The sequence below is a fragment of the Limulus polyphemus genome, unplaced genomic scaffold, assembly GCF_000517525.1.
Source record: "Limulus polyphemus unplaced genomic scaffold, Limulus_polyphemus-2.1.2 Scaffold4610, whole genome shotgun sequence".
Classification (NCBI taxonomy): Eukaryota; Metazoa; Arthropoda; class Merostomata; order Xiphosura; family Limulidae; genus Limulus; species Limulus polyphemus.
In genome coordinates this window covers 62,061-82,291 of record NW_013670220.1, presented here as the reverse complement: position 1 = coordinate 82,291, position 20,231 = coordinate 62,061, and the positions used below count along the sequence as shown (strand labels likewise).

The 20,231-nt window shown below is 33.8% G+C and overlaps 1 protein-coding gene across 3 annotated transcripts in view; it reads right to left on the bottom strand.

The window, feature by feature from the left end:
* Positions 1–6: 6 nt before the first annotated feature.
* LOC106471420 (rho GTPase-activating protein 8-like) overlaps positions 7–20,231 on the bottom strand; it is a 79,862-nt gene continuing 59,637 nt past the window's right edge. For 2 of the 3 annotated variants that reach the window (XM_013932020.2, XM_013932021.2), the window contains 2 exons: positions 12,524–12,636; positions 7–5,136 (listed from right to left, as the gene is read on the bottom strand). In XM_013932020.2, the coding sequence (XP_013787474.1) occupies positions 4,966–5,136; positions 12,524–12,636 (284 nt within the window). In that variant the 3' untranslated portion in view covers positions 7–4,965. The remainder of the gene's footprint in view (positions 5,137–12,523; positions 12,637–20,231) is intronic. The other variant, XM_022400022.1, reaches the window with a different exon arrangement.

Below are 20,231 nucleotides of genomic sequence, written 5' to 3'. Positions count from 1 at the left end.
AAAATCATTAACAACATACACACACACACACAAAAAAGAATGACAACTTGACACAAAATTGAATATGCTTCTCTTCAGTTATGAGTTCTATTAATAATAGCAAACAAGGACTTAAAAAAGATAGGTCTATCAGAAGTGTATTTTACAATTTACTGTTAATTTAATGAAGGACTAGATCTTTTCACAACAGGCTTTCATCATAAAGTGTACACATATAAATATATATAGAATAAAATACCAAATGCTTACATAAACAGTCATAATAATTTGTAGGTCTTACTAAATGTAAAACATTTACAGATGGGAAATACACAACTACTTATATAAGCAATACTAACAGCTCAAAAATGTAATACTATTTGTTTATAAGTGAAGGGAAGATATTCATAAGACTTGCATTTAATATTTCTAAATAAATCTACAAAAAAAGAATTGAAAAAAATATGTGGCACAATTTCTAAAGTAATCATCCCAAATGAGCAGGTTACTGTTTTTTATTCATTGCTTTCACTTAATTAAAGCAACATGAATTTTCAGACACTGAGAGTTGGAGAATAGACTAGAATACTTCAGATCTATCTTAAGGAAGAGAATCAGGAATATTTACTTATTCAATAAATCTAACATTTACATGGAATAAAATATTTTATTAAAATATATCCTTAGACAAAGCCTTCAATGTTAGTATCCTAATACAAGTCAGAATCAAAGGAATGCAATAGTCATTTTTTTACTGGAAATAACCACATCATTAGTAAAACAAAACATACTGGCAACATGCAGATGATCATGAAAGATTCTGTAAGTAATCATTTATCCATCATTTTCAAACATCTTTCTGTAAAATTATATCTTTCTTATATTATGTTTATTAATCTTTATGATGTCTTAGGGAGATGCAACCTGCATCACCTTTTCTCAACTGAAGAAACAACACATTACATTAAACCTCATTTATGTTTCAGAGAATACATTTCCAACTTTCTAATATTAGTCTCTGACCAAGCCAACACCAACTGGAAACTTGAAAAAAAATATATAATTTAATTCAATTAAAAAAATAATAGTATATCTTTTTATTTAAATAAACATTTAAAAATATAAAAATGCTAGGAATATTTCTTCTTTACATCAACCCATTTCAGGTGGAATGCCTTAAACTAAAACCTTTGAGAGATGTACTGTGACGTAAGCTGTAATTAAAAGTATTTTAGAATCCTGAAAACCTAAAGGAAGATAAATTACATTAACAGCAACACATTTCCTTCCAGAATTTCAACTAATGCAGTCACGTGTCTTCACTTTTATTCTCATGGATACTAAAAGTATTGCACATTAACTTTGTGAAAGTCAGTCAGTTAGTCAAACAAATTAGCAGGAGACATCCTAAAATATTAAAGTCAACACACAACAGAAAACGTTATCAACCTATGACACAAATCATGCTACCATGACAGAAACCTCTATACTCTAGACACTTAGTTTATTAAGAACATACTCCTGATAATCAGATACTGTGTATTTATTACTGTTATTTTTCTTTCATTTGCTACAAGAGCTAAACAGCCAATTAGGAAAACCCTTAGGTTCAGGCATAGTCATTTCTAATTTAGAAGGGACGAACAGAGAGAAGGCAAACAGTCTATAACTATCACATTGCTCTTAACTAAATTGACTGATACAGTTATAACACACCACTCAGCTGAAGATGCAAGGCATACAAAGCAGCATATTGTGGTTCAAATCTTGGACCTTTAGGTTAGCAGCCTAGTATGCTAACCTCCAGACCATACCCAGCCTATTTATTACTGCTGAAATGGCTTGTGGATGTAAAATCAAACTTTTCATTTCCTGTCACTATCAGCTCAGAATTAAAACAGAAGTTTAAGGTATATCCTCTGTTAAAAACATTTTCATTTAGGCTAGACCAACTTTAATTCTTGTTCAATAAAATTCATATTCCTATTTTTTGTGGTAGCTTGGATTATTGTTGTTTTTCTAATTGCTTAGAGAAATAGGATTTGAAGACATTAAATGGATGTAAAAACAAAATTTCAGTCACAGTTATTTAACCACAGAAAATACTGTGTAACATTCACAAAATGACAGTGGGAGGAACTGAAAAACAAAGAAGTCAGATCTATATTTATTAAAACCACTTCAATCTTAACCTTATTCTTTGGTTTGTTTGTTTTACAATTTCATCCAAATCTATAGAAAGGATGTCCATGTATGACAGTCCTTAATTTTGGACTGGCAAATTACGAGGAAGGCAGCTAGTCAACAGTACCCATTGCTAACTCTTATATTATTGAATAGTGGGATTTGACACTCACTCTTATAATGCATGCACAGTCTCAAAGAGTAAGTAAATTTTTGCAACAATGTACCATGTAGCTTTGGATTCACATTCCTGGTGCACTAATCACTAGGCCATGCCTGGTCCCCTTATTTTTTGGTCAATGTTGGTTCATCTAATGATTTAAAGCATACTCATTCATGGTTAGAAGCTTTAGAAGAAAAAAAAATTGTTGTATTAATGAATAAGTCTCATTCTCATTGCAGACATTGCAGTGTTCCATTCCAGAAATTTTAGATATATTTCAACTACCATTGAAAATTTTCAAGTTAAAAACAATTATAAAATTGCAATCATAATCAGCTATATATGATGTTTTGTTCTCTATATTCAATTGTTTACTTTCTTTACAAGATTTTGCTACAGTGAATTTGTAAAAATTATTTTTCACTTGATCAATCTGATAAAAATGAAAATTACATCAATTGATCTTTTCATAATTGCCTGAAAAAATCACATTATCATGTATTTAAAAAAAAAATTGTTTAATACGTTTTTTTTTATAAAATGAACTGGATACTAGAAAACTGTTCATACAGAAATTGGCTTTCCATCATATGCCATCAGCAACAAAAAGCAGAAACAATCAATAAACCAAAGGTTTTGTATTAATGAAAAAATAATCATAACTTAGCAGTACAAATGAAAATCGTATTCTTGTTAACTCAAGCTCAAGCCCATACTTCCTACAATCAAATGTTCCTGTAACATCTGTTATTTCATAAACAATAAAAAGCAGTTTAGGAATATCCATAGAACAAAATTATATTAATAACATGCCTGTACTAACCTTATTAACTATTACTTAAATGTGTTTAGTTTATTACTAGGCTATGCTTTATGTAAATGTAATCTAAACAACATCACCACTAACATTTGTAGATTACAGCTGCAGTTCATAAAACAAATTTCCTTTAAAAAACATAGGCATCATCTAATATGTAAAAATGCATAATTTACAGCATTAACATCATTAATGATAAAACATTAAGAAAACTATTGCAGGGACATTCATGAATATATACAAAATTATGTGCAGCTACTCAAATTTTACATACATATACATCATGAGAACAATAACACGGCGGACCAACTCTTGACTTTAACTGTCACTCAACTGAATATTTCTATGAGAATAATCTTCTCAGGCTCCTTATTCAAAATGTTGCCTGAAAAAACAAAAATTTTCACATTTGAGCATCACTGCATACTAATGCCCTGATTTGACCATTTAACATCAATAATTCATTCACGCTTTATTGTAGATAATGCATAATTAGAAATATTATTAGGCTATCTGGATAATTTTTTTTTCGATAAAAGCATGCAACCATGTAACTATTATTATTTTTTCCCCCTGTTTGGACTTCTTTATATAGATTTAAGAATCAGTGAAGTAAAGTATCATTATACATAAATACTGCCACATAGTTTTAATGCATTTTGTTTGTTCTTTATCAAGCAATCAACAAATACTTTTATCCAAATAGAAAATATACTGTAATGTTGAAGACATTTCAACAAACACAGCACTTATATTCTAAGTTGGTAAATCACGTTGCTACCCAATGTTCATAAGCCTTTAAAAATGGTTATACTCTACACGACATATTTAGCTGTATTGTAATCACACCAGTTTGAGCACATCCACATTTGTGTTACATTAATATAGCATTAAAAATATGAATTTTTCTTCAAGTTGAGCAAATCAAAAACTTGCATGCAGCAGTTTAAATTACACATGGCACTTCTGAGAACCTAATAATTTATTTTGTTTTGCCTTATATTTCAATTCCATACTCTTGATTTTAACTTTGAAGTAAATTTTGAATGTAATAACTAAAACATGAGTGTTTTAATTTACTTCAAACTTAAAGTACTGTAAAAGAGTACAAGCTTTCTCCTATTTCACATACCAATTTATTCTTTTGTCTATTTTTAGATACAATCTTTAACATTCACACACAAACACACTTTCAAAACCTCAACAGTGTACCAGTGTCTTTTTAATGTTAATCAGGTTGAGAATATAATTTTGTAGTTTTTTCATACAAAAAAATTGAAAAAAGAAACTTAAACAATTCTCAAATATTTTTTATCCATTCTAATTTTTACATTCTGATACTGTGTTTTACGCTATTCCTGCAAAGTTTGAAAATTATTAAAACTTCCCTCACACTCACATTTCATTCACATATGACCATGTGTCAGTATACTAAAGAAATTTCAGCAAAGTACAACATATCACTACTATGTTTCATTTCAAGCAGAATCTACACTAAAAATTCAAAGTGGACTGAGTAGAAAAGTTGATATGCATTGACTTTATGTCTGTATATATATATTTTTTTCTTCTTCTTCTTTATACATACATCTAATATACATTCTACATACAAATATAGGCTAAATTCTACTAGATTTTTTTGTGGAAATATAATGGCTCTAAAAACTGTAAGAAAACCACAAGATGGACAATGTAACAAAACCAAATTACATGACTTTAAAAACATGCTTCAAAATGTGCCACTTATAAAAAACAAAACTATGAGTCCAATAGCCAGATTAATGGTGCTTTTCCTTGAACACTTCCACTCTGTAGGCACAGCCTATTTGGTGAAGATTAAATCATGGTTCTTCAAAAGAAATTCTGTAAAGTGATTGATGTGGGTAATGGATGACAGGGAAGCCTGGTGACTGTGAGACCATACTAAGTTGGGACCAAATACAATGGCCAAGTTGGAGGCAGTCATTTTGTTCAGGTCACTGCATTCTATAACCTAATTCATAAAAAAAAAATTGACACAAGAGAACTTGAAAAAGAAATACACAAAAGCAATACATATTTCTAAAATAATTACATTATCCTCCTAATTACCAGGAAAATATCAATAGGTTTATAATAAATCAAAAATGTATTCCAAAAAATATTTACTCACACTTACAGCTATTACTCAACTGCCAGGGTTTCTTCCTTTGCCCATCTGAGCATTGGTCTGATTTTTTCTCGCTTGCTCCAGTCTTTTACACCCCACTTATTGCACTTGGCTATATTTGTCTGACACCTATATAAATGTGCCGTCTATCCTGGTACTGTATATAAACACCTCATTCAGCTAATTTCATCATCTTTTTGAGATTGACTCAATCCCAGTCTCTAACACTGGCTCTTAGCGGGGAGGAAGGACGGGAGAGTGTGAAAATAGATAAGTATTATTGGAAAGACATTGTTGATTTAAGAAAATGTTAACTTTCAAAACATACTTATCTCCGCTCACACTTACATAATGATAAGGTGGAGGGGCCACTGAGGGCATTATACATACAGAAAGCATCATGGATGTGTCAATAGAAGATTGGCATCCTAGCGGGAGAACTGCACTATATCCAGATGACGTATGCTCTTCACCCGAAACTTAATTCATGTACTGTGGGTGGAATTTTTCATGATTTGTCATCACTATTGGCCAGGCCCCAACCAGATAGTCATGGTTTCACTACTCAGGGTTGGAATTATAAGGCCATGGTCCCTATATCCCACACTGGTGGCTAGGACAATTGGACCACAATGAGAAGGTAAGCAAAACTGAAGTGGACAAACCTATCTCAACCTGAAGAAGTCTGAAAAGCAACACTCCCCAACCATGTGGGCAAGGTAAATTCCACTTGCTTCCAGAATTATGGGGAGGATGTGGAACAAACTGTTCTCAACCAAGGATCCAGGATGGGACCACTCTGCATTCGGAATTACGAGGGGACAATGGACTTCCATGAACAATGTACTGAACCAATATTGAAAAAAAAAGGGCCACACTCAACCCAATTGGATAGCTGAGCATCAGATCTGAACTGGTACTACAAGTAGGCTCCCACATAGGCTGATGTCTCTCCTACCGACAACTGGGAAAAAACATCCAGGGACCTGGGTAGGAGGGCCTTCAGCTTCACCCTCTTCTCCATGAGTGGAGGAATTCACTCTAACACTCTGGAGAAAAAGTCTCTGTCCACCACCCCAGTGACTGGAAACTAGGTGTGGTAAGGACTCTCTAGCTCCACTAGTAGAAGCTGGGGAGTAATTTGCATTGGGAAGACCTGAGGAACAGTGCTCTGGAAACAGTACAATAGGTGAACCGGAACAGTGCTCTGGAAACAGTACAATAGGTGAACCAAGTTTCCTAAATTTTAAAAGCAAACCAACCCCTATTTATTCAATCCAACAATCAGCAGGGATGAGCAGGATTCCCTTATGCTTTACTCGTGATAGTTCACAAGTGGCGGTCCAGCATAATACAGGAATACTATCTTGTCAGCCTCTAGGTGGTCTTATGGAACATTTCATTTCTACAGAGCCTGTTGCAACCTATATACATTATGGTGAATTAGTGGTTGATAAAAGCACACCTGTCTGGGCAACAGACAGTGGAATCCTGTGAAAATGAGGTAAGGGACCCTGAAAGGAATCAATGAAAATACTCATCCCTTTGTATAATCTAGCAGAAGTGGTTAAGATAGCTACAGGGGGTGGGCAAAACCCCTCAGATGTATATACTACCAGATCATGCAAATAATGAGAGATAAAAGTACTGGGGGTGGTCCACATATCAGTCTGCACAATGGCCTCCAGCAGGCAATTAAACCGGGCTGTTAAGGATACAGAAATGTGACAAATCTGATTATACATGACCTCACCTTCAAACAGATCCCAGAATAAAAACTCGTAGTCTAGCAACTCTAAAGGCATTAGTGAGGACAACAAAACTTCTAGACCCTCACTGAACATAACAATGATTGAAATCGAATTGGTCATAGAAGTGAGAAATAGAAATCAGACGAATCAGTGAAAAGGATTTATCCCCTTCCCTGTCTGTGCCTTGGATAAGAAGAATCAGTCTGAGGATGTAGGTAGAAAGATAAAGCAGTCTGTGGACAAAAAAGCACAAACCACTTTGACTGGTGATGTCTGTAGGCCAGCAGCAACGAAAAATAAACCTTCAGGTAAAGGTGATACATGGCATATGAAAATCAGGTCACAAACAGATGTTGAGAAAGGGCATGTAATGTAACCTTAATATACCAGTTAAGTAATTGTAATGGTTATTTGGGGCCAAGGACCCAAAGTGATTTGAGGAATCTGGAGAGTACTGGGGACTCAAAGAATATACTGTCACAAGTATTGAACAGTAGTCGATAAGCGCAACTGTGGAAAATACACGAACCCTTGCCAAAAAGCCAGTTCAAAAAGAGTTATGGTTGACACTTCTGATCGAAGTGGGTTCAACCTCCTCTCAATATACCATTACAAATATGCGAGTCATTTCCATTGATAAATGTCCATCGCGGGATTAGGTAAAGACTGAGACAGATACATGGAAACCTTAGAAATTATACCCCAAAAAAGATTGCATAACCTCTATGCCTGAAGCTTGAGCTTCTGGATAGCTGGGTGTACCATGTCAGATCATGGCTGTCTTCACAGAGATGGCCTAAGAAGAAGTGGAAGAGGTAGTCTCTCCTGAAGGCACTGAAGAAGCAAAAACCAGGGTGTAGCTGCCAATCCAATGCCATCAATAGGACCCATCAATAGGTTGGAATAAATCATATTTAGGACCTTGGGTAACATATGAATTGGAGGGAAGGCCTAGAGTTGTAATCCCATCCTGTCCTGACAGAATGCATCCACTTCCAAAGCCCGAAGGTGAGGTTTTGGAGACCAAATTGCCAGTATTTGGTGTTCAAATGAGAGGCCAACTCACCAGTCACAGTTGCAAAATGAAAACCAATCCAACAGAACCTTGTGATGCAGCATCTATTCTGTTGGGAGAATCTGTTGGGGTTGAGACAATTGATCTGCCACCACAGTCATCACCCATGGAACATGGCAAGCTAGTATGGTGATATGATAGGAGAGGTCCCAAGAAAGGAGGTCCAAGATTCGAAAACAAGGAGCCCTGGACCAAGTGCCTCCTCGATGAGAAACACAAGACACCACCACGGAATTGTCAGAGTGAAGCATGATGATTTTCCTCTTAATAAGCCCAGACCATGAAGCATTGCCTTTTGTATAGCAAGAAGGACTAAAACATTGTGTAAGGAAGTCTCGTCGTCCGTGCATATACCCTGGAATTCCTGACTGTTGGTATATGCACCCCCATCCCTGAAGCAAGGTATTCATGAAGAGTTGGTACTCTTGACGAGGTGGCAGTAGAGGAACCCTTATCTTAGTAGTGTCCTGACTTAACAACCTCTCGAGATTGAAGAATGACCCTGACTAAGGAAACTGCAAAATCCAGTGAATCGATGTTTATGATCCATTGGTCACATAAAGTCCACTAATAGGATCTCTTATGCTCTCGTCCCAAAGGCATGAGGGATTCAAGTGATGCCCACATTCCTAGAAGAGAAAGAATCATCTGTGCAGTGGAAGAAGGAGAGATGAGTTAGAGTCGGGCTTCCTGTTCCTGTTTCACGTCTCAGTTAGCTAATCCTGACTGAAATGTGATGAAAAATAAAAATACCCACACTGATGACATATTGAATTGGAACAAGAATAGATGTCTCAACTTTGAGAATGAATCCTCCATTGGTTGTTTCTGAAAGTAGAATCCGGGTGTGATGTTCTAACAATTGACAAGATGGTGCCAGCAGTAACCAGTTATCTATGGAGTGGTGTATGCACAGAGCTGATGTTAGTCCGCAGGTAAAAACCAGAAACTGCAGTACTTCACCCTTGTGCACAAAAAATGCTGATAGTGGTGTCATCCCACCACTATGACAATGTGCAGATAGGAGCTGACTACAACAAACTTGGACATCCACAATCCCAGTAAAAAAAAAATGTCAACTCAGATTGAGGAATGTGTAACTTATGAACCTTGGAAAATTTAGGTATTGATATAGACAAGAAAAATTGACGACTGGACACCAATTTCATGTCTTCTCAGGCCCAACAACCAACAGGAATAAAATCCCAGAAGAGTTAGCACGACTCTCTCACTACCCCCAGACCAACCAAAGTCTGATAGCCCTAGAACTAAGTTCCAAATCCTGCAGATCTGTGGGAGATGGAAGCCTTACAGGTTGGGTGGATAATGGTGCAAATGTGAACTGAACGACTAATCCTGACTCAAGGACCTGTAGTGCCCATGTATCCATGGTTAAAGTTACCACACATCCAGAAATTCTCAGGGTCAAGCCCCCATAGACCCCAAAGGCACACAATAATCACTGATGCTGATGGCAGTGATCTGACCAAGCAGCGAACCCTTGGATAGAGGCGGAACTATGACCCCCTGTTGGAGCCAATGAAATTCGAGACACCGATGACAACATGGATGAATGAAGAAGCTGACATTTGAACCAAGGTGCATTCTAAAAATGGTTCCAGCTCGTCATCAATGAAGTTGATGATCCTGAGAGTCTTTCAACAAAGTGAAGTGAAAGGAAAACAAAATGTTGGATTTTAGAGTTGTTAGTCTGTAGACTTACCCTGTTTCATCAGGGAACATTGATGAATTCAGGTTAACTACAAACCCTGTCTTAGAATCCCAAAATTCGAAGAGCAGATGTATTATTTGAGAGTCGGAATATGCTTCCACTTGACAGTGGTAGGCTAAATCACAAAGTATTACCCTGTTTATTTTCGTAAAAAATAAAATAAAAATCCGATTAGTTAGTTGATTTATGGCATGAATTCCTGGACTATTATTTCCGGCATGGAGGTAAATCTGGTCTCTCCTATCCCATCTCTGATATCTAGCACCGAACAACAATCATGGGAGGGGAGGGTCACTCTCAGTTGAGAATGTCAGTGATCTTATTCGTAGTGAGATGAAGACATATATTTGGTTCCATGGTCTTTTTGAGGCTGCAATTGGGGGTGATCCTCGATATTCTGGAGAGAATTTAGATTTGCTTTTTCCTGCACCTTCTTTTAGTCTGTTGGCTTTTCATCCCCCTGTGGGAGAGTGGTGAGTTTACAGACTTTCAATGCTGGAATCTGGGGTATGATTCCCTATAATAGACATAGCAGATAGCCCAACATTGATTTGCTCCAACTTACCTGACCAAATGTTGTTCTTTAAATGTCACAAAAAACAAAAAAGGAGGCCACTTTGGGATAAGCTGCAATTGATTGTTTTCTTCAGTTGGTTCATCAAGAGTGTGTGTGATGTTTTTGGTCTTTACCCAGTAGCTTTTGAGCCTGCACCTTACTTGATGCCTGAAAGGTCTGGGAGCGAATATTTAGTTTCTCTCCATCCATGTATATTGTGGTTCATGCAGGGAAGTTTATTTCTCAGTTATGTAAAGGGACAGTTATGCCTTATCCGACAAAGCTGTTGGAATGTTGAGAGTCAGAGTATGGTTCACCTTTCAGTGGTAGGCTAAATCATGAAATTCTGACAATCATGTCGAATAAGGCATAACGTTCAAAGTATCTCCAAATGACTGTAGCACTGGGAAACCAACTAGTTAAGCTTTGTCGAGAAAAAGTGATAACATTAGCTGAATGAGATGCTTACATACAGTACCAGGACAGAGGGTGCACTGACATAGGTGGCGAGTGTAACGAAATAAATATCGCCAAGGGCAACTAAGTGGAGCATAAAAGACTGGAGCAAGCAAGCAAGAAAAAATCTGACCAATGCTTAGATGGGCAAAGGAAGAAACCCTGGTAATTTAGTAATAGCTGTAAGTGTGTGAGAGAAGGTAAATATGCTCTGGAATAAAGAATTTCTTAAAAGAAAAAAGTAATATATCTTATCAGTCTTTGCTGTAATAAAGTTATTACCTGAGTTCACTCAAACATGTATAGATGTAAGAGGCTATATTTATTAGTTTAATTACGAGAATAATAAAGATTTTATGAAAATTACAGAATATTAATTAAAAATAAATCCACTGCTTGAGATTTTTATGTCCAGTTGCATCATTTAGGTACAAGTATTTAACTCAATGATTATCAGTAATTTACTTGTCAAGGAGAAATCCTCAGTAGATAAAAAAATATAATGGGACCTGAAAAGTGTAATGGTGGATTATTTCACAGCTATTTAAGTATGAACTGTTAGCAATATTGCATCAACTGAAACTCTGCAGTTAACAACCCAGTCACCTGATAAACTCTGGTATTGAGCAAAAGGCCTACGTGGCAGGGGGTGTACAATAATGAGTGTGTAACTGAAATATTATTGTACACTCTTTTCATTACAAACCATACTGAGTCAATACTTAAAGACATTATTGAAATTATTATCAATTTTAATTGATGTAACATCACACTCATTATCAACTGATGGTTTATGTTTCATAAGCTTTGGAGTTATCCACCATAATATAATTTATTTCTATTACATGTCCATAGGTGTCTCTAGTCAAGTAACAAAATATGTAACTCAAACAACAAAGCTTACCCATTCACATGTCTATTGTGTAGAGGAATCTGTCAATTTTTACAATATATGGAATGTGTCCAGAAGGATAGAAAAAAAAACACCTTTTGCCTCTGAAAATGGATCTATGTCTAATAAACCTACAATAACAAGTATTTTGAAAATACAGCCTATCTACAGTCCAGTTGTGTAGACAGATGTTTTGAAATAAGTGTAACATGCAGGCACAAGCTATATCTTTTATTTTCTAAATGTACTTTCAATTTCAAAGTGGTATTACCCTTGTTAGTACTTTAAACAATATATAGTTTTGTTCAAGGTTCAAAAGACAGTTCTAATGGTACTGACACACACAGCTTGTTAAAACCTGGATTTAATAAACTTTAACCCTCAAATGATAAACATATGTTTAAAAGGTAACAAAACATTTAATAAAAAGTGCAGGTTGTAATTATCAATAAAAGTTAACATATTTAATTACATTTCAAACAATATTTGAAATAATTAGGTTTACTTTAAGAGCAGTATTCAAATGAAGAATGAGATGCATATAGAAACTTCTAAATTACACACTTATTTCAAACTTGAAATGCATGCTTTCAATCACACATTCTTTGTGTATTGCAATGAAAGAATCACAAAGCAGATTTAGATATTTTCTTGTCATAAGCTTTACCTTTCTAATGCTCAAAAAACTTAAATCTTAAAATTAAATTTATCAGAAATTTATGTTTTGTTTTCCTTTAATTCATACAAATAAAAAACTCAACTACCTCACCTTGACCAGAAATCCTACCACATATTTTAGAAGCTGATAATTATCTTCTGGTAACCTTTGTAGCATTAACGATTTGGCAACAGAAAGTTTTTCTGTCCATTCCAGTTCTGTTTCTTGGATAATAATAATAAAAAAAAACTCATAAATCTGAATAACAATCACCTGTAAGTTTTTAACAGTTTATTTATACAATTAAAATCTCAGAAAACAAATTAAGAGCAAAACATTAATATATTTTTGTAATACTTTTCTGTGTCCAACACATTAGTGGTCTTGGCCAGATTTGGACTCAATATCATTACATAGACTAGAACAAAAGTTAACTGTTACTATTAGAGAAGATGGTATACTACTTGTTTAAATTGGACCTGAATTTAAACTCGTTTTTCATAGATGTATTTTATAATATTTCAAAGCACGATCAATTTTAAAGGATATTTAACCCTTTTGCACCTAGTAGGTAAAATTGCACACATCACAACCTTAACAGAGGTATATTCAAAATTTAATCAAACTACTTTATTATCAATGTATAATAAAAATAAACTTGGCATCAAAATATAGTTAACTAATGAAGTTTTAATATTAAGTTTTATGTTCTTAATTTCAGAAAGAAACATCTTAACAAATTCTCAATCCCCCCCCTAGTACGAAAATTCACATTTGTTCTCTAGGTATTCCCTCTTCTCTAATCTATTTACCACCCCTCTGAGAAGTACGAAATTTAAAGTAAATATTTCATTATAATAGACATTACTCAAGCAAAGCATAATTTTTCATAATCTCCAATTGTAATTGTTTATGTAGCCATAAACTAACAAGACAGACTCACTTGCCACACCCACTCATCACATTCTCTCTTTCACAAATCCTGAATAGTTTTTTTTGACATTGTATATTACATTATTTAACAAAGAGAAAGCTAAAGTTTCAATCTATCAAATGATATACTATATTACATTTTGTTCTGTACAGAAAATTGTCTATTTTGCTTCCAATTCAAACTTTATTCCTACGGGAAACACATAAATAAACTTAACCGAATATTTAAAGGTTCTTATCACATAATTAGAAAGCCGAAAAATTATGATAGTTATAGAACATTGTTTGCTTTTTACATGTTATTATTCTGTGTTCTTAGATGCAGTATTTAATTAAATAACAAATTATTTAAAATAAAAAAGTAGACCCAGGAAAGTACTATATTTAATTTTTCACGTGTATTCTTAATTTATTATTATAAAGTAACTAAAAAGTAAATCTTAGAAACTTGTTATGTTAGATTAGGTAAAATAAAGAATAATAATAATCCTTCATGAGGTATGTTTGCAAACAGCTTGTGAGTAGCCTGTGTGTTACATAATTTGATAGGGTAATATGAGCTACAATATTTATTTAGGAGGTTTTAGGAGTTAAGCAAATGTAATTTGAAAATTTTAGGATGAAGAAAACTATCTTTAAATCTTAACATGAAAATCATTTTGCATTCGGTGCAGTCAACATTCTGAAATCACATAAATAGGGACGAAGTTTTAATAATAATATCTACTAAAAATTCCGATTTTTTGTCTACAACAGACTTTTAGTGTTTATTAAAATCTTACCAAATTTCATGAAGATATATTAACTACTTTCAGAGTCATAATATGTATACCACCATAATTACACATTTGTGCAAAATACATGATCTAGTTGTAATAGGGTTAATGTGGAACTTAGATACGAACGACCAGAATATTATGACTGGTCTGCTTAGGTAATATGTCACAGAAAAGAATCATGTTATTGTGCATTCACAGAAATTTTCCACTTATGTACAAAATCTCTACTTTTCAGGTCACAGTCATCAGTGGAACAGAGCCTGTGAAGAAAAAGAGCTTGTCTTCTTGATACTAAAAAATAAATTACCTGCTTTAACAGTTTTAGTGACAACAAATGTTGACAGATTTTGAAAAATCCAACTCTTGACTGACTTAAATCATTATGTGAGTAGGTTGAAGTAAGTGTGATACAGTGTATGACTATATATTTGTGTAAAGAGATGTTATTATCAACTTAGAACTAAAAGCCAAATACCAAAAGAATTGTAGGGCAAAATACATGCAGAAGAAACTTCTTTCTAGTATTTAAGTCTGAGAATGTTCAATAATCAAGAACTAATGTCTTAGCAAGCCAAATAATACTAACTAGACAAGATTGCTCAAGTTCAACATAAAACAACACTGCTCCATTTGTGGTTAGTTCTGATTACAGAAAGGAAAATCTTACTGCTATGTGCACAGGGACAAGAGTCTATAAGGCAAAATATTTTGCAGGCTGCAGAAAGATGCTGTGATGATAAAGTAATACTTAGAATGATGACTTATCCTGACATGTTTACATATGATGCAAAATGTATCTGACAGGAATATCCAAGTGGTCATTAATAACAAAATAAAAGGAAAGAAATGTCAGTGTATGATCAAACAATAATGATAAATATGAAGCAACTAAACAAAACCTTATTTTCCAATGAACACAGAGAGATATGTTCAGATGCATTAATAAAATGGGTGGAAATGCAATGAAAGTTTTGCACAGAGGAGAGTTTCGAGACATCACAGAAGAATCAAATGGGTATGACAAACAACAAATAATTCACTTGGCCATTGGTATCCTTTAAAGCTTCATTGGTAGTATTCAAGAGAGCACTGACAGTTATTTGTCTGTAATGGATATGAATATAGATATTTGCAAAGACTTTATGGCAAATCATGTACTAATATTACATGTTATCAGGATCTATTAGACCAGTGGTTGTCAATGTGGGGTATATGGCCCCCCAGGGGGCCACGCCATGTTTCTAAGGGGCCACAGTAAATTCTGAGTGGGCCACAGAAACTTCACTGCCCGAATAAAATACTTCAACAGCCCAAGCTGGATTCAAACCTGACAAACATTATTTTTGGATAAGTAGTGAAATAGCTATTAAGTTTCCACAGCTCTGGGAGAAGGCAAAGTTATATTTTATTGCTTTTCCCACATCTTAACTGGTTGAATTTGGTTTTAGTCGGGTGACTTACTTGCTATCAAAAATACGTAACCACCTTGATGTTGTAAAGAGAGGCAACCAGACATTCAAAAACTTTCAAGTGTTCATGAGGCCCAAGGATCACACTGAATAAAATGTCAATGATTAACAGAATTTTTTTACTTGTACAAGTAAACAGTATGTTATAAACAAAATATTTAAAAGCAATAAAATATTGTAAAATAATATTATAAATATATTATAAATCAACAGTGTGGAAATAAAGTAACTTTTTTCCTCAGTAACATTGTCTACAAAGGTTGGGGCCACAGAGATAAATCAAACTCAAAAAGGTTGAGAAACACCGTATTAAACAATAACTTTAAACTGAAAGATCTCACCATATGTCATAAAATCATTGCAATGAGTTAATGCTTGACAACTCCAATAACACTGGGTCTAACTTAACCATGCACCATGACTTCAAAAGTAGGCAATTGATAAATATCTTAAGTTCACTATGACCCTGCATTACTTATGATAAAGTCAAGCATTTTGTTTGATCCTTAGTGAAATGTCAACTACCATCTGAAGGTCAGAGAGACACACACCTGAATGACTGCTTCCAGTAAAAATAGACAGCCTTTCTTACATTGATAATTTTGATCAAAATGAAGAGATGTTCAATGGCAAGTCCAGGATTCATTCAATGACTATTATAATTGACCAGCAGATTACTGTTTCTGTTCAAGGCTGCCACAAACATGATCCAAAGACAAAGCACTCACTGAACTACATAGGATGGATGAAGCAGATATATGAAAACCTTTACTGCAACCTGAACCTCCAATGGTTCCTGACCATATAAACTGCAACAAAGACATAGACTTACTTTTTACAAGAGAGAAGGTGCCAACCATCTGATATGGAAACTTGCACGGTACATAAGCAATAAACCCAAAATACCTTTCTGGACATTTCTCAGTTTAAAGTTTGGCAACCTTTAGCAACATTTCAGTAATTATCTTGTATGTCACAGAGAGATCTGTCAACTATGTTTATACACCGAGTCTCTAAGACAGAACCACATATTTGTCACAGCAGATTTATCCATTTACAGCAATTTTGGAACATGAGGATAGGATAAAGTGAACATGAGGATAGGAAGAATGCACTTAACTTTGACCGTGATAATAAGCATAGAGAAGTTCTATGGAGAAGAAGGCCTGAAGGGAATCTTGATAGTCTCAAATGTGTATGCCTAACATACAGCTATACTGATGCTTATCAGTCCATGGTTTAAGAGGATTAAAGTTAAGAGGTGGAAGCACTTACCTTTTTTCTGTTGGATGCAGTAAGAATGGATGGCTTTGCAAGGAAATGACCTTATATCAGATGATGTTAAAAACCTTCTGCATGACTCATAATTTGCTTTAAAGTTAGGTGACCAAGAAATGGCTAAAGATCACATTGCGAATGTACAGGCTAAGCTAAAAGAAATCTCAGTGAGAAGAGATAAGGTTGTTGAAAAAAGAAGGAAACAATCTGAAATGTTTCCATACTAGTGTAACCTCCTGGATGCTGTAAACATCCTTATTTGACTTCTGAGAAATGATGTGGATATAGACTTTAAACTACATTGAAAACTGTTACTGAGACTTTACCCTTGTTTGGGCTGCTGAATAAAATAATTATGTTAAATTTACTCCCACTTATACCACAGAAATAAATAAACTGGTAAATGATAATCCTCCAGCTTCTCAACATCTCTGGAATGGAGGCTTCATTGCTTACTGTTAAACAAAAACATTGTTTAACTGCATACCTATAGAATAAGCACTAGAACAGTCTGTGAACAGAGAATGGAAGAGTCAAGAAGCAATGATAAGATTTGCATGAAAAAAGGTACTCTGACAAGGTTGCTAATAATGTACCACTTGTCAGGAGAATATGCAACCTCATTCACAGCTATGTGTTACATACCATTTGAAAATAACCATCAGAAAGGGATGAATAGACTATTTGTATTCATAAAATAACTTCAAGATATAGAGCAGTTTGCATGCTGTACATGACTTAAAGGGATGTGACAGCACCTTTCTGCAAAGGTTAATATCTTGCTGAAGTAAAAGCATGATCTGGAATAGCTTTCTTCATTTAGCAACAAGCTAAATGTAACCAATGATGTTATAAAGGTTACAAGAAATTTTTCTCTGAAACTGTAAGCCACATACCAATCACAAATATTTCAAATCCCCCTGCTCATGGATGGCAAAGATTGGAAAATAGCCATCACAACCAGTGTTTTGTGAGAGATGAAAAGAGACAACACTGAAGAAAGTCCAAAACTTTATGCATTTGTTTTTTTATTAACCCTTTCACAGCAGGATTGTGTAAGATACACGAGCCCATCTGGGGAAGGATATGCGTGCAACAACAGACATGGTAACTCTGAGCTTTCTTAATGTATCCTCACAAAAACTGGTAAGATTTTGTTAAATATAATAAATATCTTGTACACAAAGAATGACATTACTTTAGTTAAGTCTTTCTACTAAAATATGTTATTTATCTACTGTAGTTATTTGCACTCAAACTCTGAATAATTTGAGTGTAAGGTGATTTTCTTTTTAAGTGTAAAAATACTTTTCTTCATCTTAGAAGTTTTGAGTTTTATTTGCATAACCTCTAGAACCTCCAAAATGAATATCAAAAGTTTTTTAAAATAAATGTTTATATTTTATTTTACATTTTCTCTACCACATCACTAACTGTAGATATGACCATAAATATACAGTGCAATGAAAAGCTTACAATTAAGAAATAGAAAAATGTACAAAACCTTTAATTTTTTGTAAAATATCTTAAAAGAAATTCTTTTGGCTTTATTCATTATTGCAGGTCTTTTTGCATATAGTTAATTTTTAATGTTTTATTTTCCTTTCCTTTCCTGTCCTTTACCATTTATTATTCATCTCGACACAAGCCAATGGTGTCCTCAGTGCATATTACAGTATGTTTGGCAGAGATGTGCAAGCCTTTGGTAAAATTTTTTGCACTTGCGTAATATCGTAAACCTTGAGAGTCGAGGCAAAGTTTGAGGTATATTTTAAAAATGATAAAAAAATTTCTATTATGCATTTTAAAACATAAATAATACATAATTTACTAAAATATAAAAGAAAACCCTAAATACAATTTAAGTGTCTCTCTAACTATAACATAGTTAAGTAAAAAACAACTGTAGGTGCTATCATGGACAAAACAGCCAACAGTACTACTGGCAGTTACAACTAACTGACAATGACAACTTTGTGTCAATTTAAAAATAATCATTGTTGGATTACAGTGTAAAATGAGCTCTCTCTAATGGTTATAAACACATGCATCAAATAAGTATATGTGGATTTGAAATCTCAAGGCTAAGTTATTGAAGGTGGGTATGGAACCTGTCGGGGTGTGGCAAAAATATATTTCTTGTTTTAACTCAACTCAGCCAAAGAACTTTGGAATATATATGTAAATAGTGCAGTAAATGTAGTTTTTGTCTAGACATTCACCTACAAACACTGTAGTTGTCTGATTCAAGTTAGAAACTGTGAAAGTCCAGATTTATGAACCTTTATGCATCATGCGAGAAAAAAACTAACATTTAAGTATTTTTTTAAAGGTTTCTTTTGAAATAAAGGAACTAAAACTTAGATAATATAAAACTTCGAATTATAACATACGTTATAATGTTAATTTCATTGACATAAATTGATACTAAAGTTGTTTAATTAAATTTTAAATGTAACTCTGACTTCTGCAGAAAAGAGTTTAATGGGGTATCCACTATGGATTAATGCAGTGTGACACAAGCTGACATTTTCAGTATTTTTCATCTGGACTACCACATATAGGTAATTGAAGGTACTACGTACAGTGATCAAAATACAACACTGCTTTTATGTATACAATCTGATGGCATTTACAATTACCACAACAAAGAATCAATGTTGTAATTAGGTCTCATGGGGACCACAGATCAAAATTACATAGAGCCCTTAATTAGTGTTGTTAACTATTGTTGCAGCCCATGATTTTGATCCAACTTGTAGGATAAATAGTTATACCCACGTAAAGGGATAAAACCAGTAGATTGTAATAATAGTAATCAGGAATAATTGAACATCATAAGGAATAACACAAATTCATATTTAGGAAAATGGAAAGAACATGTCTATTCTAGTTTTTTTAAAATGTTTTCAACGTCACTGCTCATACCTTCTGACTGATTTTGACAGAATGGTATTTTTCATGATTTAAAAAAGAAAATGCTTTTTAAAGTTAAACAAATATTAATTACCCAGTTCTTCTAATGACTCCTAGTGTAAAATTCATAGTGAAGGTCAATCAAGTGATATCATCATTTTAAAGCAATTTCATATTATGATCTTCTGGCATTTTAACTTCAACAGTATATTGTTAAAATGATGTCCTCTTATCTTTAAACAAGCAAGGTTTGCTTTTAATTATGAAATGGAATATCAGAAACCTAGTGTATCATACATATTTCAATCCAGAGATTAAGGATTTGGATCAAATGTACAAATATTCATTAAGTCTATATTTAAGTATACAAGGTATCGTACATCAGATATTTTGTAAAGATGTGTTTTCTATGAATTCCTTTGCATGTATCATAAATAAGTAGGT